Raw genomic sequence first — 27,121 nt, 5'->3', positions numbered from 1 at the left:
CCATTGGTAGTAAGCACTGGCATTCAATTAAAAATGCAGCATATATTTCTAAGGCATGGTATGTTGTGCTCTGGTACCTTTTTTAACAGGTGTAATTTAAGAATTAGTAACTCCATGAACGCATCGATAATACAACAAAATTATCCCACGTCTGGTATGTAAACCATACTTGCTGCAGATGCCCACATTCAAATGCTTATGTATGAAAACATGTTGGTAAATGATAAAAGATCAATTTTTCTTTCACACGAATAGTGTGGAAATAAGTAGGATAAAATAACTATTGCATACATTATAGGAATATTGAAAGTCAGAGGAGTTCTGTGACAGGAATGAGCCCAAAGGCAGAGTTCCTGTCTAAGATCATGGAACTCTGAACTGATAAGTGTTCACGCCATCACTCTAACCACTAACTGCAGACGTCTTTGTGTTTTTTTCACACAAAAGATATAGTATGATTTCAGCCCTAAAGACTGAAAGCAGAATCTGCGGAGTAAAATTAAACCAGAAAATCATTTTTGCAAAAAAAGATTTCTGAATCAGTTTAATGTGTTGGATAAAGAAAAAGCTGTAGTTAAAAATGTGTAGATATATGCAGAGATATTCTTTCTAGTAATGACCGAGTGCATGCAAAAAAAATATACTTGTACAAATATTTCCTTTCTGGCGATCATTGTCCATTTTAGAGAATCCATCTAATGTGAAAAATGGCAGTGATCATTTTTTAGGTTTCGCCAGCACAGCTCTTGGGCTGTGCTTGTGAAATCTATAGTTTCAATATATCTTAAAAGGTAATTTGGCTTGCTAGATTACTTTACTCTGTTTCTATTGGTTGTAGCCTGTTCTCCCTTTTGTGTTATCAGTTTCCTGTGGCCTACCTACTCACTCCCAACTTTGTTGGTGGTTAGAACTTATTTTCTTTTTGTTTATGCTGCTTACCATTTCTTTTTTAGATGTTATCTTCCCCTCTAAACACCTAGTATTACTATAGTTAACTGCTAAACAGGCAGTCAGAGATACTTTGCAGTTAAAAGGGGCCTGATTTAACTGCTGCAGCAGATGCAGTGGCACTAGGGCCAAAAGCTCTAGGGACCCCACTAAAGGCAGACCATTGCTAAATGATACTTCTAAAAAGACAGTCACGAGTGCCGTTATTTAGCAGGCACTAGGGTCAGGATTACATTGGTGCAGCAGGTGCAGTGACAACGGGACCAAAAGCTCTAGGTACACCACTAAACACCCAATATTGCGGTATTTACATGCAGTCACATGTGCAGTTTCTTTGCAGGCACTAGGGTCATGATTTCAGTGGTGCAACAAGTGAAGTTAAACCGGGCCCAAAGCTCTAGGAACACCAAATATTGCTATATTTTACTACTAAACAGGCAGTCACCTTGCAGTTAAAAGGGCATGATTTTTAAGGTGTAGCAGGTGCAATGGGCACCGTGGTCAAAAGCTCCAGGGACCACATTAAACACAGATTAATGCTAAATGTTACTACTAAACAGGCAGTCAGAACTGCAGTTCTCTAGCAGGCACTATGGTCATGATTTTAATGGTGCATCAGGTGCTGTAGCACTGGGACCAAAAGCTCTAAGCACTCCACTGAACACTGATTAGTGCTGTATTTTACCACTGAACAGGCAGTCACAAGTGGTAATCTTGCAGGCTTTAGGGTCATGATTTGATTGGTGAAGCAGATGCATTGGCACCAGGCCCAAAAGTTGTCATAACTTGTCTGCCCCTGGCTGCACGAATTTAAAACATGCTTGTTTACCTCTGTTTTAGTTGGAACTTTTAATAAATTTTCACATTCTTTGTGATTTTGTTCCACTAAGAAATTAATTTTTTTTCTGCCATGTGTTTATTGTTGGCACATTATGTAGCATAAACATGAATGCAGTATTTGCAGTACTTTATATGAGCATGCTCTGTGGTGCTCTAACTCCCTTTATCCGTTGGGACAGTTCTTTATAACATTACAGCGCCAGCGCCAGACTAATGGCACAGAGTCTTGGATTGTAAGCATAGTCATCTGCCTGTTAAAGTATTCCTCGAGTTTTGTGATTGCAGCCTGTTCCCTCTACTGGCCGGGAAGGGAGGCTGTAGAGTTTCAAGAGCAGTGAATTTGAAAACTCCAGCTGCTGGGCCTTGTTGTCGCATTGCGTCAAAGCTTGTCTTTTTAAGCAAGTGTGTTTTGACTGTATGGGATTTGTGCTGCTGTTCTGTTTTTTTCGGAAGGTATCTATTATTTTGGAATACTTTTACATAAAAAAAACTGTTTCTTCTTTGGTGTGAGTTCTCTACTTTAACACCAAGTGTATACCTTAGGAAGCAGGTAGGTGGTAAGACTGACTTTCTCTTAAACTGGCCTTTACTGTGCAGAATATATTGTACCAAAAATGTTATATTGTTTGCTATATTTTCCGCTGGCCATATGAATTTGCAACGTGGTAATTGTGCGATACTCTATTAACTGAGCAGAAGTTATTTTCTAATAATGAGAATTTTTGCCCATCTTTCCATAGATTTACTTGCATAATTTTAACGTGTGGTATTTAGGCTTAATAATTGCTAAAAATGGGTTTGAGTTGTCCAAAGTAATTTAAACAACCTACTGTATTTTCGTTTTTATATAACATTAAGAACACCAACTGCAAAGTGCAGTATTAAAACAGGGACTAGGGTCATGATTTCAATGGTGCAGCAGGTGCAGTTGCACTGGGACTAATTCTAACAAATGCCTAGGAGAGGAGAGAGACAGTATTTGTTACAGCATTCAGAGGATATATCACAATAATTGAAAAAGTCAGTGTACTGTTTAAATAAAGAAAAATTGTAAACCATAAGTAACAAAATGCCAATGCAGTACAAATATTTACTAGATGCTCATTATTGTTTCAGAGTTTGTGTTCATGTAAGTTTTCTCACAATAATAAAACCAGCATATGCAATGAAATCGGTCTCGCCTTTATGACATTATTTAGCTGTTCAGCACGTTAGCTTGGGTGCTGAAACATCTACTGTTCTTTTACATGGAGGCAAAAGTAAGCACCAAACTGCGTGACACGCCAGGTATGGGAACACATGGAAAGAAATATTGCTTTTCAGGGGGAAATGGTATAATCCAAAGCTTTGTTTTTTTTATAAAATCAGGGCCTTCGGTGGTCATATCACTGAAAATACAAGATTTGAAAAAAATATTCTTGTCTACGGGTGCCTGTGGAAGAGCATTTCTATGGACTGGAATCTAGGGAATGCTAAAGTGATTCTGGTATTTTACTGACCTCTGCTGGTCGTTTTCTATCAAGAAAGTTAAATGGAGGCAGATGCCAGAAAAATTAAAAAAAGAATGTCCCTCAGCAGAAAGCAATTCTGGTATTTTACTCTACTGGTATTTTCTATCAAAACCGTTAAATAGAGGCAGTTGAACAGAAAAAAAGTCCCTAAGTGAAAGCAGACAAGTCCTAGGGCTGAGCTCCAGAGCCCACAAAGTACATACACATATAAGTATATACTAAAGTATATACAAGAGGTTTCGAAGTTTGACCTAAAAAATGTGTAGTGCATAATAAAACAAACTTTGTAAGAGAAATCTGTAAAAGAAAAAATACAAAATTGGCCATCTCAATAAAATAGTCTGTGTGATTCTTTAACTTAATTGCACAACGGCTCAGATACTTATGTGAACATTTTAAAGGTAATTTTCATTTGTTTATCTTAACAATGGACAATAACCAAACACCACCTTTTCATCTAGCATTTGTAATCTTGTTTTATTGAATTGCAAACACGGCTCTTACGCAGTACTTGTATCTCTTTTCATTCACCCTTTACCTATTCTTTCATAGCTGCACCACTTTCAAACCTACAGGTACATGCGTTTTTTATCTTTGTCCTCCACCATTTACCTAATCTTCCCACTTTATAACAGCACTAGTAACAGCACAATATATTGCCTTTTTGTACATAAACAAGTCATGAGATTTTATCAGACGTTCTGTAATTATATTGTACAACTACTCAGTAAGCTACAAATTACAACCCAAAAAAATATTATTAATCGCATAGGCTAAAGCGAATGCATTTACTAATGCTTTTAAAAAAAAATATTTAGTAGGCATGGTCTTTGACGAGCCTTTCAGCTTGTTTGCTGGCTGGATTTCTCACCTTTTTGAATTGAATCCTTAAGTAGTCCCACTCCTGGTGGAGTGTGCCTGTCTACCTAGCCCAAAAAATCCGGTAAAAACAGTTGATGGACAGAATGCAGAACAAAGTCATACATTCACCCCAGTACAGAGATCTGGTCCTAAATGCATCGTTTTTTTGCACTCCACACCACCCCAGTTCAGACATGGCCATATGCAAATCAGCCTTGACCCTGAGCCTCATTGGAAGAGTCCAGCCCGAACTGCCAAGCCATGTCTTCCCTAGACCGGAATCAAGCATCCTAGGACCGGTTTCTGGCCGTCATCAAAAAATCCTGCGGCACATAACATGCAAAATGGACTTCCCTCCTCACCTCAGAGTCCAAGCAATATTGCTTTGCAAAAGTGTGGAGGGAGGCCCAAGTTGCCGCCCTGCAGATGTCTACAAAAGGGACACTTCTACCTAATGCCGAAGAACAAGACTTTGCTGTGGTATAATGAGCTCGAATATCTTCTGATGGCTCATTCATGGCCAAGGTGTAGCAGATCTAGATACAGAGGATAATCCACCTGGACAGTATTCTTTTGTGGACAACCTTGTCCTTCATCTTGTCCACATATCCGATGACAACTTCGTCATTCAACCCAAAGTCCTTAGTCCTGTCCCGGTAGAAGCGGACTACCCTCTTAAGGTAAGGCAGTGAAGTCTCTTCTCCTTAGAAGAGCAAGGATAGAAAGTTGGCGAAGTGATGAATTGCCCTAGGTGGAAAGGAGTGACCACCTTAGGAAAGCAGCTCTGTTCCTAAGAACCATCTTATCCGCATGGAATGAAGTAAATGAAGGCTTATAACTAAGAGCTTGCAACTCAGTCAACCTCCTAGCAGAAGTGATTGCAACCAGAAATATTGTCTTAAATGTCAAGAACCTTATGGGACAACTATGTAAAGGTTCAAAGGGAGAACCCATCAAGAAAGTGAGAACTACATTTAAATCCCACTGAGGCATGGTAAAGGGGGTGGGAGGAAACCTATTAGTAACACCTTTAATAAATCTCATAACTATGGGAGATTTGAACAACGAAGGTAAACAGAGAAAAGCCGACCAGGCAGACAAGTAGCCTTTACAGTAGCTACTGCACAACCTTGTTGAGCAAGAGAAAGAGAGAAGCTCAGACTATCAGACAAATGGGCCTGCAAAGGATCAATAGATCTCTCCCCACACCACTTAACATATTTGTTCCACTTACCAGAATAGACCTATTTGGTAGAGTGTCTCCTGGCCGATAAAATAACATCCACCACATCCAGTGGGAGCGAGAAGAGAACTCTGTTTGTCTCGTTCAATATCTAGGCATGAAGGTGCAGGCCCTGGAGGTGGGGTTGTAGAACCTGTCCCTGCGATTGCGCAGAGGAGTTCTGCCCTGGGAGGGAGACTAAGCAGAGGGTTCGATGAAAGGTAAAGGAGGTCTGTGTACCACACCCTTCGGAGCCAATCCGGGGCGATCAATATGACTTGGGCCCTGTCTTGGCGAATCTTCCTCTGAACTTGCCGAATCGAGGGTATGGGAGGAAACGCGTAAAGAAGCTGTGAGCCCCAATCTAACTGAAACGCGTTCCCCAATGCCCCCGCAATGGATACTGGAGACTGCAGAATGACGGCAGTGTACATTCTCAAGTGGCAAATATGTCCAACTGAGGAAACCCCTACGTCTTGAAAATGTGATGGACCACCTCTGAATAGAGACGCTACTCGTGAACAGCCGAGTACTGCTGACTGAGACTGTCCGCACTAACATTCAGCTCTCAGGCTAGATGATATGCGATCATGCAAATCTGATGGTCCTGAGCCCAGTTCCAGTCAGAGCCTCTCTGCAAAGACTATACAACCCTACTCCTCCTTGCTTGTTTAATGTACCACTTCGTGGTATTGTTGTACGTCAGAACCTGAACCGACTGACAGCCAAACGTATCACCTGCAATTCCAGAAGATTGATGTCAAACAATCTTTCATCAGGAGACATAAGGCCTTTGACCTCCAGATCTACCAGATGAGCTCACCACCCCAGAGTGGAGGCATCCGTTATCACTGGCCACCGGATAAGGAGGTTGAAACGGCTTCCCTTGAGACAGGTTGTCCGAAACACTCCACCATAACAGAATCGTTGCAGTGTCTCTGTAGATTCTGAACACTGCCTTAAATTCCGTTGTGTTAAAACCACTGCCGGCTGTGGCACCTCTGGAGGGCCCTCATGTGCCAGCGTGCATAGTTAACCAACAGTATGCAGGAAGCGAACAGACCGAGCAGGCACCAGACCTTCAGGACTGGAACAAACACTCTATTCTGAAAAAGTGGAATGATAGCCTGGATGTCTTGAATCCTCTGCAGAGGTGGAAAGGCATGACTAACAGTAGTGACCAGTATTGCCCCTATGAGCAGGTTGCACTAAGGTGAGATTTGGGTACATTTATCGAAAACCCCAAGTCGAATAATAGCTGTGTTATTTGCAAATGATGCAGCACGAACCTTTGCAACTTTGCTTTAAGCAGCCAGTCATCCAGATAGGAGAAAACAGGAACCGCTGATCTTCTGAGATGTGCTGCTACCACAGTCATCACCTTTGTGAAGACCCAAGGTGCGGAAGCAACACCGAATAGAAGGACCGCAAACTGGTAATGCTGAGACCAAACTGTAAAACGTAGAAACTTCTGATGTGACTTCAGGATGGGAATGTTATTGTATGACCTGGTGGGCCGCAGCTTGGGTATCAAAGTACCTCAGAAAGATGGCCCTGAACATCTTCAGGAAGCTTCTGGAGCACTGCGCTCACGAAGTCCATCAGAGCATGGATATAGCTGCCCAACAGGCATGTCATATTCGTCGACTTCAGAGCCATACTAACCAGAGAGAATAGTTTTTGTGCGGATTGCTCCCTACGTTTGTATTCCTTATCTGGAGGCGTATACATGAATGACCCTGCTGAGTGCTTAGAGGAGCTCAACGCTTGGACCACTAAAATCTCCAGCGAAAGGCGAGTGTATAGGAAAGCAGGATCCCCTGGAGCCACCTTATACCTCCTCGCCACAGACCTGGACACCGCAGGAGTAGTTATCGGTTTCTTCCACACATCCAAGATAGGCTCAGTCAGAGCCTCACTGAAAGGAAGCAGAGGTTCTGAGACAGATGGAGAATGGAGCACCTCCGCCAAGATGTTAGACTTCATTTTTGCAGTAGGCAATGGTATATCTACCAGATCGATTGCCTTCCTAATGATGGAGTGCTACGAAGTCACCTCTTGCGTTGGAAGACCTTTTGGTGAGAAGAGCTCCCATTCAGGAGATGTATCCACGCCACTAGATTCCTGTCGGCCCTCAAATTCTTAATCATGGTCAACAATCTCAGTCTCCTCATGCTGTTCTTAATACTCCTCCTCTTCCATCAACCTTTGTGCTTCCCTTCTAGACCCATTGGTGGTGCCAGACGTCGCGCCGGTGATTTCGGGTTCGTCGTCGAAGGGAGATCCACCGGGATAGGCTACGTTGGATGAGGTCATGCTGGCGCCAGACCGCAGCCAGACTAGGTCTGAGAAGATCTGTCCATCGGCACTCTCCCCTCAAGAGACTGCACTGGCGTCGAACATCTGCATCGGGAGAGGCCAACTCCCCGTAGCCATTGGCATAAACGGCATGAGAGGTACCTGAGGGAAGTGAGGTGGCAAGCCTCCCAGGGAGTATGCCAGCAGACCCATGGTGCCAAAAGGTGCACCAACAGGGTTAGTCGCTCAGGAAAACAGAGCAAACATCGCATTGAGGAAGTGCAAAGGATCCGTACCCACGTAACTATGGACGTAGGACGTAGCGCTGAATCTTTTCAGACACTCACCCCTAGTCACAGATCTGGGCTGAATCCATAATCATTCTTTAGCTTACTTTGCCACCTCAGTTCAGATCCAGCTATATGCAAAGCAGTCTTGACCCTGTGCTTCATTGGAACAGTCCAGCCCAAACTGCCAAGCCAGGTCTTCCCTGAACTGGAAACGAGCATCCTTCATCAGCCTGGCTAGCTTGAATCCAGTGGCAAAGTGAGCAAGGGACCCACGTCTGGGCATACCTTGCCAGATTTCGTCCTAGCAATGACACCGAGGAGGCAGAGACCCCGACAATAAAAAGGGTAATTACAGTGGTGCATCTGTATTGAGCAATGTATAAAGTCATGAAGTGGATACAAAGTATTAGCCCAGTCTGTTAAATGGAGGTACATCAACTCATCCAGGGACATATGTGCATGAAAATACAACCGTCTGCTTTTGACCCACTACAAGCAGAGTTTAGTACATAGAGAATTTCAAAATATGCAGTAGTTAACCGGTCCATCTGAAGCTCAAACAGCGGAGTAAGTCCCCAACCAATTCAACACCATCAAGCAGGGGCAACACCCTCAGTTTCACCCGTCCCCTTACCAACTAAGTAGCGCTGATACCGATCCCAGAAGCTTTTAGGATGATTCTGGGGATGTAGTAAAACACTATACAGTTTGATTACGTATTGCAATAAACCATATCTTTTGACCAATCTACAACAGAAGGAGCAGGCCCCTGGGCCCATTGCAGCGCAATCCTGCGCTTTGCAAGCAAAAAACCCATGTCTATTAATCGGCGTTCATCTTTCTGCAATCGCCTTGTGCAACCCAGCAACGCCAAGAGCGGGTCCATTGGCAACTGAAGGCCAGTAATTTGACTCAACGTTCGAAAATTTACTTCCCAGTATTTTGCGATCACTGGGCACGACCAGGCGATATGCAAGAACCCAGCCGGGCTGGCACTGCAGCGCTTACATTCTGTGGTATCTCGCAGGCCATATCGATGCATCCACTCCAGTGTATAATAGACTCTATTAAAGAATTTAAAATGTATGAGATGGTGTCTCCTGTTCAAGGAGACATGCTGTGTGATCTCACAACAATATCACCAGGTGGTGTCATCGAGAGCCACCCCAAGTTCATTGTGCCATTATAACCTAGCTTTAGTGAACTAATTCCTATGGTAATCCTGTGATATGTTGTAAATGCTGGAAACTGCCCTTTATCCTCCACCTCAGACCACCTGCGAGCCCTGCCTTCAGAGAACTGATCCTCAATTTTGGTAATGTTGATTGTATTCAGGGCATTGACCACTTCCCTTTCTCTGCATGCCGGCAACCAGTGGCACCACTCCACTGGAGTCAAGGGTGAGTATAGGACCCTGCCCGCCTGCCTCTTTAACAGATTCTACCATGCTTGGGTTGTAGAATTAACGACATCCAAAATACCAGCCCACCTAGATGGAGCATGAAACGGCGATGGGAGAGGATAGTGCACCACCGCAACCCTCCCAATCTGCAAATGTGGGATGCCAGCCTGCTTGTGGACCCAGTAGTAGGCATGTCAACTTTATGCCACTCTATAGTATAATTCTAAATCAGGTAGTGTGAGAATGTCCCATTTGATATGCGGGTGATTCCCAGTCCAGGCTAGCTTCACTAGTAAGGAACAAATGACCGTGAAAATGTGCGCAGGGAGCACTATGGGAACATATAAGAATAAGAATAAAAATCTTAGGAGCACCACCATTTTCATGAGGAATATGCGACCGAATAGAGACGAGGGCAAGCGGGTCCAGCGTTCCATATCCTCCTCTAGCTTAGCAATTGCTTTACCAAAGTTCTCGCTAAGGACCAACTCAGAATCTGTATGAACTTGCATGCCCAAGTAGTGCAGAAGTCCACAAGAGGGGGGTAATCTAATTCAATAGGCTCCATCACCGGGGATAATGGGAAAATAGTTGACTTAGTCCAGTTGATTTTAAGGCCTAAGAGCTCCCCTTATCTCACCACCTCTTCCAGCGCCGGGGACAGATTGGACACTGGGTCCTTGATATACAGAAGCGTATCATCAGCAAAGCGCGACACAATAAGATTGTATTTAGAAAGCGGATCCCCCTTTGGCCATGATATTCCCTTAATGCACATGCCAGGGGCGCCGCCACTAGTGCATAGGTGATAATGGGCAGCCCTGACGAGTGCCCCTCGAGATCTTGATTGGGGCAGTGACTGTCACCAACTCTTACCATGGCTGTAGGGGTATTGTATTAGGGGAATTGTATAAGACCGCCACTAACTGTAGGAAAACTTTTCCTACACCCATCCCTCACAGCATGTCTGTATAAAGGCCCACTCAACAGTGTCGAAGGCCTTTTCTGCATTGAAGAAAGGCCTCAGCAGCTTTGATCTCAGGCCTGAAATGCTGTATTGCTCCAAACACAGTCCTGAGATTGTATGACAAGTTACGCTCTGGCACGAACCACAACTGCTCTGGCCCAGCCATGAACGGATCCAGCGGGGCTAGCCTATTAGCTAAGATTTTAGCAAAAAGCTTGGTGTCAACATTAAGAAGTGACAGAAGCCTGAAAGACGAACATTCATTAGGGGATTTACCTGGCTTCAATAATGTAGCTATTAAGGCGTCTCTCATTGAGGGGGCATCCTCACAACCTCCCCCATCTCCTCAAAGTGGAATTAGTTGTGGAATTAGCAATTCCTTATAGAAAGCAACCGTAATGCCATCCTGCACAGGGGCGCTTCCAACGTACATTTCAATTAGCTCAGCGAGTACCTCTCTAGAGTCCAGCGTCCTCATTAGGTGCTCCCTGTGTTCATCAGTCAACCACGGCATTTGAATGGGTTCTAAATATTCTTGGATTTCCGCCTCATCAGCTGCTGCTCTAGAGTGATACAGGGCAGAGTAGTACTAACTAAACCTATCAGCAGCTGCGGTCCATGCAGTTAACAGCAGTGTGGTTGGGTGGGGGATTTCGAGGGACGATGCTGAAGGAAAATTCATTATTTAATTTTCCAACAACATCTTCCTTCGAAATCCCCCGCATGCGGCCCCACTGCCCTAACACTGTTACCTGCACTGACCGCAGCTGCCTATTAGCTATTACAGTTGGATCCCTCAGTACTTCACCACCCGCTGCTCGCAACGCAATCACGCAGCCCGATTCCCGCTTATCTTGCAGCAGAGCCGCCAGAACTGAACCCGGCCTCTATTGCTTCCCCATATGTTTTGGTAACAGCATATTTCCCCATGTGTTTGACCTCGCAGACAGCGGTTTTGTGATATTCCTCAAATGTATTTTTCATTTCTTCTGCAGCCTGGGCATCACCAAGATCGTCCAAGTGAACCTCAAGACTAGCCAATCTCCTATAGAACAGAGAACCCCAGAATGCTTGGCCATCGCTATCCCCCTGATGAAGACTTTAAAAGTCTCCCATACCATGGAAAACTGACAAACCGAGCCAATATTAGTTTTAAAAAAAAATCTCCCTGGCCTCTGCCATCTCAGAGTTAAAAACACTGCCCAGCAGAGAGTATGGCGGAAGTCGCCCTGTGAAGGGAGCAGGCCTCTTCTGTGGGTTCTCAATGTCCAGCATTATTGGAGAATGGGCGGAAAAAGAGTGGAAAAGAATGGAGCAAGTGCGAATCTAAGGGTACAGAGCTCTATAGACAAACCAATAATCGATTCTGGTGTGGAGGTGATGCGGGCTGAGTAATGGGTAAAACCCCCCTCCGCAGAAGTGCGCGTCCTCCAGACATCCAGCAAATCTAATTGGGTCGCAGCATCACAAATGGCTCAGGTCGTAGCCAAAGGGCACCGTGCAGGCCCGGACTAGCCGTTGAGGGCACCGGGCAATTCCCCGGTGGGCCGCATGGTTGGGGGCCGGTTTTGGGCCCCTGGGGCCGTTTTTGTTACAGGGCCGTTATGCTGCAAAAACGGCCCTGTAACAAAAACGGCCGAAAACCGGCCCTGTCACAAAGCGCAGTCGCACCTCTCCCCCCTCCCCTCTCCTCCCGGAGGGGGGGAAGGGGGCCGGCCGAGCACTTTGCCAGGGCCGGTTCTGGTTCCCAGTCCGGCCCTGGCACCGTGCAGGCCCCCAGAATGTCCATTGTCCGATCCAGCACGCAATTAAGAGACATCTCCCCTCTCAAACGTCCAAGCACATCATGGTTAAATTGTGATTGTCGTAGTTAGGTCCGTAAATATTTGCTATAAGCTGGTCTACTCACGCACTCTGCATCTGGAAATTACGTACCTGTTCCCTGGGTCCACCTCAAGCGCCTCCAACGTAAATCCTGATCTAAGATTAACCCAGGTGAGCACCCCCATGGCAAGTGTAGTGAACCCTGCTGCATGAAAGGAAGCATGTAATCGCCTACGCATGAGTATTTTACTAACTATGGGCAAATGGGTCGCATGCAGAAGAGCAATATCAATCTTGTGTCGAGTAAGATAAGCAACCACTTTTTGCAGCTTTCATAAATCATTAAGGACCCTGAAGTTCCATGTTAAGTCACTCTACTGCCCTGACCCTGCACCATTCTGAGCTACAATACCTAGGTCTATATCAGTCCTGCTGCTCCTGCCCTCTCTCAGGAAGGGATGCATTGTTCGAGAGATATGTAGGTACCACATACACACTGCTATCACAAAACAAAACTCCATATGCCTCCTGCTCCCTCCCACGCTATGCAATCCCCAACTTGGCATAGTCGATTTCCCCCCCCCCCCCCCATTCAAAAATGCTCCAATAAACATTACAGCATCAAAAAAAGAAATTCTGGCATGACGCCATACTGTGGGTAACACACAGGGGCGGATGTTACCAGCTCACCGCTTAGATTTCCACAAGCTCAGAAGTAAGACGTAGCCATCAGAACACAATTTATACATCCAGAGAGTTGCAAATAACTGGACCCAAAAGAAGTTGAGTTAGTCTCCCATCTGCCATCTGAAATGACTCCCGAAGTGAACCAGTAGAGAGTAATGGTGTGGTGCATAATGTCACAATGTCTATCCCAAACGGTACTGACCTCAACATTTAACAATCATGTAGAGTCGACCACTCAGGCTCCAGGCATCCTTGGTTCACCTCTAGTGCACCTCGAACAACAAACCATTTGCCACATACCTATTCAAATAAATGAAAGAGAACTAAGGTAAAACAATATCAGTCTTGTTCCTCCAGGTAGCCGCTAGTCGCCCCAGCCATCTCCTCCGTATCTCTTTTCCGCTCATCAGTTTTGATGTACTCCTTAAGGGTCTTCTGTTGGAACTTGGGGTCCATGAATAACCTTGATTTGCCATTCATGAAGACCCTCAATACGGCTGCGAACAGAATTGCATAGTCCAAGCTGTGCTCCTGCAGTCGACGTTTCAAAGGAGCAAACTGTCGCCTCATCTCCTGCACCTTCATGGTAAAGTCAGGGAAAAGCGAGGGAGAAGGGCCTCAAACTGAAGGTCCTGTGTCTCTTTAGCTCACCTCAATGCGGCGTCCCTGTCCCTATAGTTTAATCATTTAGCAATCACAGGACGCGGCGGAGCGCCCGGCTGGGGCCTGGGACCGAGGGAGCAATGGGCGAACTCCAACACAAACATGGCAGAAAATGTGTCACGACCCAGGAGTGTCACCAAGAGCTGTTCGACAAACGCCTCCATATTGCCCATAGCTGTAGATTCAGGAAGGCCCATGATGCGGATATTAAATCTCCTCGATCTAGCCTCCAAGTCCTCCGCGTTGTCCTGCTGAACACTTAGGAGCCTCCCCATCTGCTTCTGGGTGTTGTCTGTCTCCATCTGAGCATCCTCTACCTTGGACACACGCCTCTCCGCCATATCCAGGTGCTCTGTGTTTTTATCAATTCGCTCGGACATTCCGTCCATCTGAAAGGCCAGAGAGTCAATTTTGCCATCAATGGTAGACAAGCTTTTCTGCATTGCTATAAAATTTGGCAAATGTCCCCTTTAGACTCCTCAACAGTTTCATTCTGCTTTGTCAGCACCTTCCTCCTTAGGTCTTGACTTGCGCTGCTCAAACTGCAGCTTAGGCTGTGATTTATTCACCTTTCCCATGGTCTCCAAGATCAGGTTGCACCACAGCTGCCGCAAACCTCAGTCATGCAACTCACAGCGCTCGTAATTAAGGGGTCCCAGATCGATCCATCCCACACTCCAGCTCAAACCACAGGGCAAGGCAGGATTCCTCTATATAGAGCCTGGGCTGGCGGGTGGTGACCCAACAGATCAAGCAGGAAAACAAAGGGGATAGGCCAACCCACAGGTCGCAAGGAGAACACAGCAGTTTATGGCTGGGCAAATAATGGATATGGGCACTCCCCAGGTGATCCTTTGGTATGGAAAGTCAGTAAATTCCCCTTATCCAGCAGCGCAGTCCAAATATGACCCGTATCTGTTCGCTAGTAGACAATATACACACTCACCGTTCCTCGGTCGACGCACGGGCCTCACCTCATGACTCGCTGCCAAGCCAGGGGCGCCAGTACTACAGGGCTCTCACCACTGCCCCTTCAAGCGCGGTAGGCGACACAGTTGCGGCCCGGCAGATAATGCACCGGCAGATAATGCCCCACAGTCACCCTGCTTGCTCGCAAACGCGTTCTCGGCCGGGGCAAGGCTGCGCAAATCTTACCGCTGTCTGCTGGCTGGACCGGTAACTCAACCCCCTCTCTCATGGGGGCAAGGTTCCGGCCCCAGGACTCGAGCCACCCCCGCCTCCCGCCTGGCCGCTGAGGAGTCAGGCCCTGCTCGCTCCCCAACCCACCGATTAAGTCAGCGGCATTCTCCTCACTCCGGTGGAGTCAGACCAGGCCTCCGGAACCAAGGCAAAAAGAAGTTGATGGACAGAATGCAGAACAATGTCATACATTCACCCCAGTACAGAGATCTGGGCCTAAATCCATCGTCTTTTGCACTCCACACCACCCCAGTTCAGACATGGCCATATGCAAATCAGCCTTGACCCTGTGCCTCATGCGAACAGTCCAGCCCGAACTGCCAAGCCATTTCTTCCCTGGATCGGAATCAAGCCTCCTAGGACCGGTTTCTGGCTATCAGACGTCAGCCAGGATAGCTTGACTCCAGTGGTGTGGAGACTCACGTCTGAGCATACCCTTCCCACTTGGAGTGACAAATGCAAAAATAACAGTTGATGGACAGAATGCAGAACAATGTCATGCATTCACCCCAGTACAGAGATCTGGGCCTAAATCCATCGGTTTTTTTGCACTCTACACCACCCCAGTTTAGACAGATAGCTTGACTCCAGTGGTGTGGAGAGCACGGGACTCACGTCTGAGCATACCCTTCCCAGCAATCTGCGCTGCCGCACCGCCACCAATAATAGCTGCACTGCAAGTTTGCACTAAGCCCCCCGCAGCCACACCCCAACACGTACATCAGCAATCCGGACAAACACGATGGGCCCACCAACAGATAGCGCTTCCCAGGTACTCTATAGGGCGGCAGCGAGCATATAGTTTAATGTTCGGATGAAGCAGGATTCCTTATGGATAGTTTCAACGGCTTACTGAGCACACCTAGGTAGTGCCCATCTTGAGAGCCAGGAAATCTAGGCCCCCAGCGTCACTTCTTTTTATGCTTCCTCGATGACTTCGAAGTATGCAGAGTCAGTGAATTGGACTGGACCTCAACCGCCTTCTACCTCTTTATTGCTTTTTTGCCTTGGCCATAAACAGCTTGGCCTCCCTCTCTTTTAAAGCTTTGGGTTTCATGCGCCTGCATGATGAACAATCCCCTACATCGTGGTCAGATGAGAGACCACAAAACAATCTTCATGGGGTTCAGTAATCGACATCTGACCCTCACATTAACTGCATGGCTTGAATCTGGAATTCCTCTGGGTAGTCATAGTCACTTCTACAAAGCCCTGAAGACTTGCAACAAAGAAGTTATGGAGAACCTTGGAAAAAAACCTTATGCGTCGATGGCGCAGAAAAAAGGTAGCAGACGTCCGCACACAAACGAGGTCTTCTAATTTCTCCGATGACATCACGCGGAGTCATGTGCAGAGCTATTCCTCATTGACGTGGGAGAGCTAAGGAGAAAGGTTTCCATGGATTGCTGCACACAGAGTAATTCAAAAGGTGAAGAATCCACAGGCAGATGTATCCAGCAGAATGTAGCATATTCATGCAGTTACTCTGCCACAATGAAAAACTAGGATATTGTGTTGAATGTATAGGAGCCCTTCTCCAAAGTAGTCCTTAGTTTTCCCTTAGAGCGGGATTCAAGCAAGTGAGGCTTGCTTGAAGCTAGTGGCAAAGTGAGCAAGGGACTCACGCCCATCACCACCCCCTTTTGTACCGCTTTGTTCGCCATAAGTTGGCAGGGTATGCTCAGACGTGAGTCCCTTGCTCACTTTGCCACTGGATTCCAGCAAGCCTGGCTGAAGACGGCTGTAATGCCCGAAACCGGTCCTAGGAAGCTTGTTTCCGGTCCAGGGGAGGCATGGCTTGGCAACTCGGGCTGAACTGTTCCCATGAGGCACAGGGTCAGACTGATTTGCATATGGCCATGTCTGAACTGGGGTGGCAGAGTGGGCTAAAGAACGGTGATGGTTTAAACCCAGATCTGTTGACTGGGTGTGAGTGTTTGATTGGTTCAGATGCTCCGTCCATCACCACCCCCTTTTGTACCGCTATGACCTCACATATGACATCACTCATGACATGTTCTATGACATATCAAATGACATCATTGATGGCTAAAGACTTAAGTTTTAGATTCCAATTTAAAATTCCTTATTTACTGACCCTTCTGAAATTTTCTGTTTTACACTTTGCTTCCTCTTGTGTATGTACTTAATTGATCTGGTATTTCATGTATGACTGGCTCCCTCCCCGCCACAACAAGGTGTTGTGGACTCCTAGGGGTCCGTGGACCGCTGATTAAGAACCACAAACCTAGAACCTACTTTGTGTGGGTGACCTGGAGGTTTTTTCTATTGGGTCTTTTAAATGCATAAAAGGCTAACTAATCTTTACAAAGTCGTTATATTGTACGCATTTTTATTTGGTTCAAAATGTGTTTTCAAAAATATTTAAACAAGTAAAGTATCTACATTACCATTTAGGCAATAGCTCAGTTGGTGAGCAGTGCCACATATACACTCATTAGAACATTTAGAAGGGTTGTCCACATAAATAGCATGCATGCTACACGAGTAACTACTTCCACATATTCGCTATGTCATCTGATCTGCTAAAGGTATCTTCGGTTGCAAAATGTGTTTGGGAAACGACTTCACTCTTATTGTCCATGTCATTTCTAGGGACGTCGAGCGGAGAGAGCGTTGTCCAGCAGCAAGAGGAACCAGAATGGAGAAATGACCTTTGATGCCCTTGACATGCCTTCTACAGACACATGAATGGGACCAGTCTTTGCCGTGTGTACGTCTGTAGCCTCTTCTTCCTTCATCCGTCTATGCTCCATACATGGACCACCTCCATTTACATGTGCTCATGGAGTTTACTTTAAATTGACATGGAAATGGCCTAAAGACATGCAAGATCTGATGGTAGAGGTTCCCTTCTACCGCGCACACGTGTTTGTATAGTAGTACTCTCCCTTTTATTCATGTTCCTCAGTGTCCTCCCACGTGCTCTTGGTGTGAAATCGCAATATGGTACGTTGTCGAAGCAAGCGGCATTCTGAATCATTTTAATTGTTTACCAGTCGGATGAACTCACACAATCCTATAAGTGCCTTGTAAAATCGAGAAATAAAATGGAATCTATGCAGCGAATTACGAAACACTAAAGACAATAAACAGTGGTTTTCACATCCGGTTTAAGTACTTTGCCTAAAGTCACTTCATTCAACTAGCAGCATCTGAAAATCCTGACACTGGGTCTTCAGTACTTCAGCTGCTCATTTGTTATGCCCCATTGCAGCGGTGTTTGTGAAGAGGCAATGAAGGTTTGAGTGCAGGTTTCAGGACCATGTCTCCTTTTGCAACAGCCCAAATGTAATCTGATCTCAAGTTCTGGGGTGCCAAGAGCCTGATCTCAGACAGCCCCGAGTCTCAAATATGGGGCCTACATTCACACGATCAAAGCACGTGGGTGGCACTCTGCTTGCAATCATATTACTGCTCTGCAGCTTTAACAGCAGGACCCTCGGTTAAGACAAGCTGTTGGGACTTGAACCCTAGCTGAGGGAGTAGGAAGGGACTATTGGAGTTTGGCACGACGGATGTCTTGCACAAAGCCATATCCTATTTTCTGCAGAGAAGTCTTTGAGATTTGCTTGACTTCCTTTTCATTTTGAGTGCAAATCTTACAGAACCCCTCCAACTTGTACCGCAGCGTGCCCCTCTCCTGCCTAGGGGTTTAGAATGTTCTTTCTTTGCCACAGTCATTCATACTCACTTTGTAGGTGTCATTAAATACATGGAGCCTATATTCAAAGAAATCTAGATGTCTGGCTTTTGTGTCCGGCTGACTGCACCAGCGGAGTCTGTATGGGGGGTAGGGGGGTCTGTGCCCATAAGATGCCGGATTAGTACTTCAATCATTCCAAAAAGTGTGAACTTTCATCCAAATGCTGGTGGCTTTCCTACTGTTTCAGTAGTGCAGAGAGGGCAGTCCTGTTTTTTTTGCTAAATGTTCTCATCTGGGATTTATTGCATGGATTGGATGGTAGTGCCCTAAATTTTGAACCCTCGTGCCTTTTAAGCTCTTGTTGCATACTAGTACATGTAAAACTAACATGTGTCTGCAACAAGTGTTGATGCATCAAATCCCCATCCTAGAAAATAATATGCACTTAATCAGAAATAACACCTGTTACTCTGGTCTATTTAACTTGGCTGGCACCAGTTTATTAAAATATCATAAAAGGAGAATTCTTTTGAGTGTTCCTTAGAGTAATCAGACTTTCTACATACAAGGTCACTTACTGTCTCCAGCTCTAGTGCCTTTTGAGTCAAATATGGAAATGCCCGGTCTCCTTGTTTTACTGGTGGCATTGTATGTTGAGACTTTTTCAGTAGACTGAATAGCTGAAATGCGTGACCTCACCTTACTCAACTGAGTTGCTCTTTAACTATAGAGGAAATTGAGTAGAAAATGTTCACCACAAATCTGGTACGACTGTGCAGGTCGTACCAGGTGGAATAAGAACATTAAAGTACTTGTCCTTTTGGTGTAAACATTTGCTAGCAAATGAATGACCTATATTGTAAGATTGTTTTCTTGCTATCCTAGAAACTGGACTTGCCGTCTATTTTTGATAGGTCCTCCAGGCACCGAGTAGCAAGCTTTTGATGACTATGAGCTGTGTATGTGGTAGGTTGTGTTTACTTAAATCACCATTCTGTATTCCTAGCAAAAAATAGAGGCTGGACCCTTGAGCTAACGTGTGATAATGAATGTGTGTGTCTGCTTAATGATCTCCTTTCTGTTCCTTGCATGCCCTTTAACCAGTAACATGCACAATCTATATTCTCAACCACTCCTTTAGATGGCATGAGAACGGGTGTAAATATTATTCACGCCGAGCGTTTCCAATGCTAACCTTGTAACCGCCCTTGGATTCCCATACTACATCGTTCCTTGCTGCTGCTCTTCCCTTGCACTTAAAATAATGCACTTTGATTTCATTTTATGTAGAGACGTGTCTGCTGCACAATGTTTGCAACAGACTGCTCCTAAAGCTGAGAATTGCAAATTAATATTTTCCCCAGAAACACATTCAGAAAAGTGATCCAGTGTGTTGTCATATGCAGTCTGTGTTGGGATTAGTTTTAAAACGCGCACTGCTGCATTCTAATCTGTTAGGGAGGTGCACTCAGCTGATTTTGCTTACGGGGTTACTAATGCAGTCACTTAATTGCCGGACATAGGGAGTTAAATGTGTGTTTAATCTGACCCCTGCTGGACAGAATTGCGAATGCTCTTTTGGCGGAGCTGCAACCCAAAGCTGCCGTGAATGCTGGACTGTTATGAACGTTTCAGAGCCATTTCGCCTACTGTAAGCCCTTCTATCATGTTAACTGAGCCAGGATTGCCGTAGCCGAATTACCAGGCGCCCAGAGACCCCGCTTTGAAACAGCAAATACTAACCTGTCATCAATCATCCTTCAACACATACCTTTATTTATATATCTATTTTAATGACTAATTTATTTTACATGAAGTCATTTTAGAAGAAATCGTTTGTGTTTGACATCCCAACGCTTGTTTTATCAATTGCCTGGTAGACGTGCTGCCTTTGTTTACATGTGGTTTTTCTAGTCTTTTATCCATGAAGGGACTTTACATTCTTACCCATTTGCAACTGAGTCTTGAATCCTATTTCTCTTATGCCCTTGACAAACTCATTTGATGTTTCATTGTACAGGGCTGAACTAATTTGCTCCGTAACAATTTCTAATTGTTGCTTTTGGGATACTTTATGCGCGAATAAGGATTGTTTGTATTATAAATACAAAATAAAGTTTATTTCTGCAAACGTGTTTTCTTTATTTAAAATTATTTTTTGCCAGTAATGGCAAGAGAAAAAACAAATCTTTTCATCATCCCAGTCTAAAGATTTGGTCAACTTCAGTCCAATCTCTGGTGTCCAATTAGGAACTGTTATATAGACTATATATCGACAGTTGCATCTAGGAAACTCAATAGGCAGTAAAGGAGTAAAACGGACGACACAGAAAGCAAACCGCCCCCAAACGTGCAAGTGCCCCCCTCCACCCATGGCCTCCTTTGTACACCTTAGCCATCCTTTCCCCATAACTGGTAATAAGATACAGAGACTGAGCTGGTACGTAACGGCCGTAGTTTATTTGGAAACATTAAACCTCACATTTCATGGCCATCTGTACGTTCCATTATTTCTGCACTGCATCACATAAACTTATCACACTGATGCATTGCTCTTTACACTCCTTACAGCACTTCCGCACAGCCCCTTGTGTGACGGCCTCCCAGCATTGCTGTCTAGCGCTTGCGGCCTCCAGGTTAACCTTACTACCGCCAATTTGTGTGGTGTGACGTCTGGCCCTACCCAGGCAGCAAGTGTCGTGACCGGCTGCTGCTGACCCCATGCGGGCCCTTCGCCTGCTCACTCAGTGCCCCTGCGGTAAGGAATACCAAGGACTCTCGTTTAGCGGCTCGTCAACTTAGGCTAGCTGTCTGTCTATTTTTGTGCTGAATCCGCTTGCCCTTTCCGCGACTGCAATGCCCACTCTTTGGTGTGGGTGGGTGGTCCAACTTCAAGCAGTCGAGAATAAGGCTGCTTCCTTGACCTTGCCCCTTCCTAACCACTCTTGCCCCTTGCCAAGACCTTGGGCTGATTGGTGGGTTCAAACCCTGCCAGCCAATGGCCAGCCCCCTCCTTCGTTAGCTAATCGCCCGCCCCCTCCTTGTTGCCCTGCTGTTCCACGGGCATTTTTTTGTCCACGTGAGGCACCACCCTCTGCAGACGTTCCTCCCCAACCTCATGTTGTCCAGCTTCGCCTCCCTGGCCAGCGCCATATGTATGTTTATTAAATAGAAATGTCCTGATTACTTACCCGGGACCTTAATTCCTGCAAGTACTAGATTTCCTTGTCCAAATCCTTCAAGGGTGAGGTGGTGAGTTTACTCTAGTATTTATAGGTGGGATGAATGTTTCTCCCTCCACCAACCCTTCTCCCCTCCACTGGTAAGTGCGCCTTTCTTTCCTGTTTGTTCTTGCGTGTCTCCTCCCCCTTTGCGACTCACACTATCTTCAGTGGCAGCTGCCACCAACAAAGGGTGATGTAAATTGATACTTGTATAGCGCGCTACTCACTCGCAAGGGTCTCAAGGCGCTGGTACGAATACCGCTGTGGAACCCATCCTGGCTTTCCCTGCGAGGCATCCACTCCTGGACACCCCCAAGGTGGAGGCCAGGCAACCTTAGCGTTATGGGGGCCGTTGTGGAGATTAAGCAAGATATTGCCCAGAGTTGCAGAGTGGGACTCCATGATTGGAATAGGCACCGAGGCGAGAATTATCAGGTCTGTGGAATTTTTTTGAGCCCAAGACCCTCCGAGGCGGGGAATTGAACCCTGGTCCCGGGCTAGACCTCTGCATCAGGGTCTGCTGCTCTAATCCTTGAGCCACACTTCTCCACAGGGAACGTGATCATGTGGGGGTGTTAGTAATATATTTTTATTTTAAAAGAACTTACCTGAAACCACAGGCCACCTCCAATGTCACACCTCCTATCTCCTTTCTGGTCCTAGTATCCCCTGGGACAGACTCCCATCCAATCCATGCAGCTTTCATGCTATGAGAGCAGTGCAGGGATTGGCATAAGCGGGCTTGAAAGACGTTCCGCTCAGACCAGGGAGTCTGCAGTTTTTCTCCACCCTGTCTGTTCAATGCAGCTGGGCTGGAAAAATCTAAGTGCGCATGTGTGTTTTGCTGGCCTGAGACGGCCAGCCAAACGCATGTACGCAATTAGGGAGCGCACATAGCACTCCTCCTTCCCTCTGTCATGCCTTTGGCCACACCCCTCCCCACAGCACTGGCTGAGAGCCGGCAAATGGCAAATAAAATGATGCTAGAACATGGTTTTATTTTTTATTTGAGGGCTCGGAGTCAAGCAGTGGAGTGATGTTCCTCCGCAATTATGGAGGATCAGCCACTGCCTATCATCTCATGCAGCTAATTAAGTCACAATAGACACAGCATCTTGGCTTACCATGTGTAGGAAGGAGAAAAGAACTAAAGGAAGATGCGTGAAAGGAGGACTCAAACGAAGAAGACTAGGATTCGGAGTAATGAAGATCACCAAGTAATCGGGACATTATCTTCTTGTCTGTCTTCTTCACAGCCCTTTTATATGTGATAATGTAACAAAGCCCCATGAACTGAGAACACTAAACCAATACACAACTCCGGATGCAGTACTTAATTCCTATTTATTGGCCTGCATCTATAATAGAGAACCAGATTTCAACACTTGAGAACCAAATAACTCTTTTAGAACCCAATGCATCCAAACTTTGCTACCGGCCTAGATGACTGCTGTACAGATTTCACAGAGAGGAACCCCACTAATCTCAGCCTACGAGGCAGCCATGACCCTTGTGGATAGTCATTGAATTCTACTGGGATTTTCTTGGCCTAATGCCACATAAGCTTTTGAAATAGCAAGCCAAACCCTTTCACACAAGTAGCAGTAAAAAACATTTTCTCCAATGATGCACGAAGCAACAAAGGAGCGGACACCATTCATCCTCTTCTGATAGTTTTACTGGACCCTATGAACATCCATGAATGGAGAGAACACTTTTTGTACAAGTGACGCAATTTGTGGATTTGCTATACCTGTTGCTTGAAATTATTTGTAAATACTTGTAATCTTTTGTTCAGGGGAGGTGAGTGTTAATTTATTGAACCAAATAAAATACAGGTATTTAAGAACAAAGTGTATTGTGAAAATATCAAGTTGATGTTTGGGGCCAGTATGGTTGCATTACCATAAAATATTTAAAGCTGATATTTGTTTGATAATTCGATCTCACTTAACACTGGACACTTATTTTAATGGCTATTAGTTCACTAGTCATGTAGATTCAATTTATTTACATGGCATAAAGTATCCCTGGCCGAACAAATAAGGATTTTGTAAGCCACCCAGGAGTTCTATAACCATATAGAAAACTAGGCTAAAGATATAGTTCTTTTGGTTCCTACCAATTAAGTAGGACAGTATATCTGAACAACATGAACTTCAGAATATGTGGACACAGTTCACACATCAGAAAATGTAGGCCCAATTCCTATCTAGCTCACAGTGCTCCATCTGACCCCTAACCTTTCCAGGGTACCAGATGCTATAAGCAACCTCAAACATGACAATTCATGTTACCCAAGGGAATCGTAGAAACTGATTTACCCGTTTGTTGTTACTTCTGCAAGCCCAACATGAACACAAGACACAAAAAGGTAATTTCAAACATTTATTGAAACAACCATATCCTTGCATAAAAAGTGTGAGCTGCGATTATTAGGCAGATGAAACAAAACAGTGTATCCAGCATTACAAGAATGGTGAAAAAAATGAACAATTCGACCATGATAACATTAATATGTGATTATACTTCTATCTAATACTACCTATACTATTTACAGAATCGTGGGAGTACCCTCTGCTAGATATGTTGGGATAGCCTAACCCCCCTTACCTGGGTATAATTTTGCGTGGAAGCAGTTATGATGGAGGGCAGGCTACAGTCCTTTGCATGATAGAGGTGAGAGTCAGTGGGGCTGCATCTTAGTCAGTGTATCGCCATCCAGGACGATCCCAGCAGAGGTGCTCCTCTGCCAAATGTAGCACAGAGGCTGTTCATATAATAAAAGTACTGTTCCGATCGCACTATGCCAAAGGTGCAGAGCTGAGGCAGTGGTTGGTCTAGAGGACTAGAGCTGTCTCCAACCAAACAATGTAAATGCCAGGGCATCGTGTTCTATGTGCCTAGCCTTGGACAGGGCGTACAATAACATGATAGTATTAGTAAGAAATAAACTGCATATATAATTGCTTCTCAGTATATTAATACTTGGTGGCTTGCTCTTTTATGTTTATTGCAGGCAGGAAGAATAAATCAGAAATTAAACATAAAAAACAGTAGTTTTTTTACAGCAGCAATGTGGATCAGTTGAGATCAGTTTCATGTTTGCAATTTAAACAAAAATGAACCTATACTGACCTGTAACTTGGAAAAAATATACATGTTTACATGAATATCTTCTTTCTGTTTTAAGATTACATTTCATAAAAACATATTAGAAGAAGGTTAATGCATTTCCTGTTTTGCTTGTTTAATCAACAGCCGTAATTGTACTGCTTGACCTGCCTTTCCCCCTGGCAGCCGGCTCTGGCCTGTAATATGGAAATTAGAGACTGGCTTTTATATCAATCAATCAATTTGGTTTATAAAGCGCGCTACTCTCCTGTGAGGGTCTTAAGGTGCTGGGGCGAGGAGGAAAGTGGCTCCGGATCAGTCGAAAAGCCAGGTCTTGAGGTCCTTCCTGAACAAGTGCAGGGTCGGGAAGCGTCTGATGTTCACAGGGAGTTCATTCCAGGTCTTGGCTGCGATGTATTCAAAAGCTCTCCTGCCAGTTCTGTTTCCGCGCATGCGGGGGACCTCTGCCAGAGCGAGGTTGGCAGAGCAGAGGTTCCTCTTGGGTACGTGGAAGGATAGTCTCTCGTTGAGGTATTTGGGTCTTATGTTTAGGGATTTGTAAGCGTGGGTGAGGAGTTTGAAGGTGACCCTCTTTTGGACGGGGAGCCAGTGGAGGGCTCGTAGGGGTTTGGGTCATGTGCTCGTAACGTGGTGTCCCGAGGACGAGTCTGGCTGCGGCGTTCTGGATGGTTTGGAGTTTGTGTAGAAGAGTTCTGTTGATTCCGGCGTAAAGGACGTTGCCGTAGTCCAGTCTGCTGGTTATGAGTGCGTGGGTGATGATCCTTCTGCATTCGTGGGGGGGGGGGTCCATTTGAAGGTCTTACCGAGGATCTGAAGGCAGTTGAAACTGGTGGAGGCGACAGCGTTGATCTGGCGGTTCATGGAGAGGAAGGAGGCCAGGATGATGCCGAGGTTCCGAGAGTGGTCTGTAGGGGTGGGAGGGTTCCCAAGAGCGGAGGGCCACCAGGTGTTGTCCAAGGCAGAGGTGCAGGGTCCGAGAATGAGGACCTCTGTCTTCTCTGAGCTGAGCTTCGGACAGCTGTTTTTCATCCATTCTGCCACGTTCTTCATTCCTTCCTGGAAGCAGAGTCTGGTGTCTTCGGAACTCTTCGTGAGTGAGAGGATGAGCTGGGTGTTGTCTGCGTAATATACAATGCTGAGCCCATGCTGTCTGACTATGGCTGAGAGGGGGGCCATGTAGATGTTGAAGAGCGTGGGGCTGAGTGATGATCCCCTAGGGTACTCTGCAGTTGATTTCCGTGGGTTTGGAGAGGAAGGTATGGAGTCGGATCCTCTGTGTTCTACTGGAGAGGAAGGATTGGATCCAGTCAAGGGCAGTTCTTGTATCCCACATCTTGAAGTCTGGCTGTGAGCGTGTGATGTGAGACGGTGTCGAAGGCTGCGAAGAGCTCTAGAAGGTTGAGGGCCGCAGTGTGTCCCTGGCTGAGTAGCATGCGGATGTAGTCAGTGGCAGCGAAGAGGAAGGTCTTGGTGCTGTGGTTGCTGCAGAATCCAGACTGGGAGGCGTCTAGGATGGAGTCCTCTTTGATGAAGGCTGTCAGCTGGGTGTTAACTAGTCTCTCAGTGACTTTGGCTGCAAAGGGGAAGGGAGAGATGGGCCAGTAGTTTTTCAGGTCTGTAGGTTCTGCCGTAGGTTTCTTGAGGAAGGGTTTCAACTCCGCCCGTTTCCCGTCGTCTGGGCAGATGCCGGATCTGAGGGAGGAGTTGATTGTCCATCCCAGTTCGGGTGCGATGTCGGCAGCGGCCCTGTGGAATATGTGCGGAGGGCAGGGGTCTGTTGGGGCTATTGAGTGGGTTTTCTTCATTGTCGCGGTGATGAGTTCGTTGGGAGTGGGATCCCAGGTAGTGATGGTCAGCTTGTTGGCTGTGGTGCGTAGGGGGTTGGTGTCTGGTGCTGGCTCGCTGAAGTTGTCGTAGAGGACCTTGATCTTCAGGTGGAAGTAGGAGCTCAGCTTGTCCCAGAGTTCCTGGGAGGGTGTGACGTCCATTGCTTCGCTGGTGGGTTTTGCGAACTGCTGTAAGACGTTGAACAGTTCCTTGGCGTTGGTCGCGTTGGTCTGGACTTTGTCTCTTATGAAGGTCCGTTTGGTGTCTCTTATGTGCTGGGGATATTCCTTCAGGGCGTTTCTGTGGTTGTTCCGTGCTGCTGAGGTTTTCTGGTTTCACCAGGTCTTCACTAGGCATCTGCAGGAGCGTCTGGCTTCTTGAAGTTCTCTGGTGAACAAGGTGGTCTTCAGAAGACGCAGTTTGGTGGGGTGGTGGAGGGGTGCAAGCTTGTCGGCGTAGCAGGAGATTGAGCGGTAAAATTGCGTGTTTGCGGAATTGGTGTTGGTCGAGGCACTGGGGGAGTTTTGGAGGAGGGTGGCGTTGAGGCGTTCCTCC

The 27,121-nt window shown here is 45.9% G+C and overlaps 1 protein-coding gene across 1 annotated transcript in view; it reads left to right on the top strand.

Moving 5' to 3' along the window:
* The window catches only part of MOV10 (Mov10 RNA helicase), a 360,143-nt gene extending 339,632 nt beyond the window's left edge, over nucleotides 1-20,511 (top strand). Inside the window, exon 22 of the mRNA XM_086923342.1 lies at nucleotides 17,330-20,511. Within this exon, the coding sequence (XP_086779468.1) occupies nucleotides 17,330-17,394 (65 nt within the window). The 3' untranslated portion in view covers nucleotides 17,395-20,511. The remainder of the gene's footprint in view (nucleotides 1-17,329) is intronic.
* The last annotated feature ends 6,610 nt before the right edge of the window (nucleotides 20,512-27,121 follow it).

Source organism: Lissotriton vulgaris, chromosome 5 (assembly GCF_964263255.1).
Source record: "Lissotriton vulgaris chromosome 5, aLisVul1.2, whole genome shotgun sequence".
NCBI classification, from domain to species: domain Eukaryota; kingdom Metazoa; phylum Chordata; class Amphibia; order Caudata; family Salamandridae; genus Lissotriton; species Lissotriton vulgaris.
The sequence above is the reverse complement of the archived record's forward strand: the minus strand, read 5'-3'. Positions and strand labels throughout refer to the sequence as shown.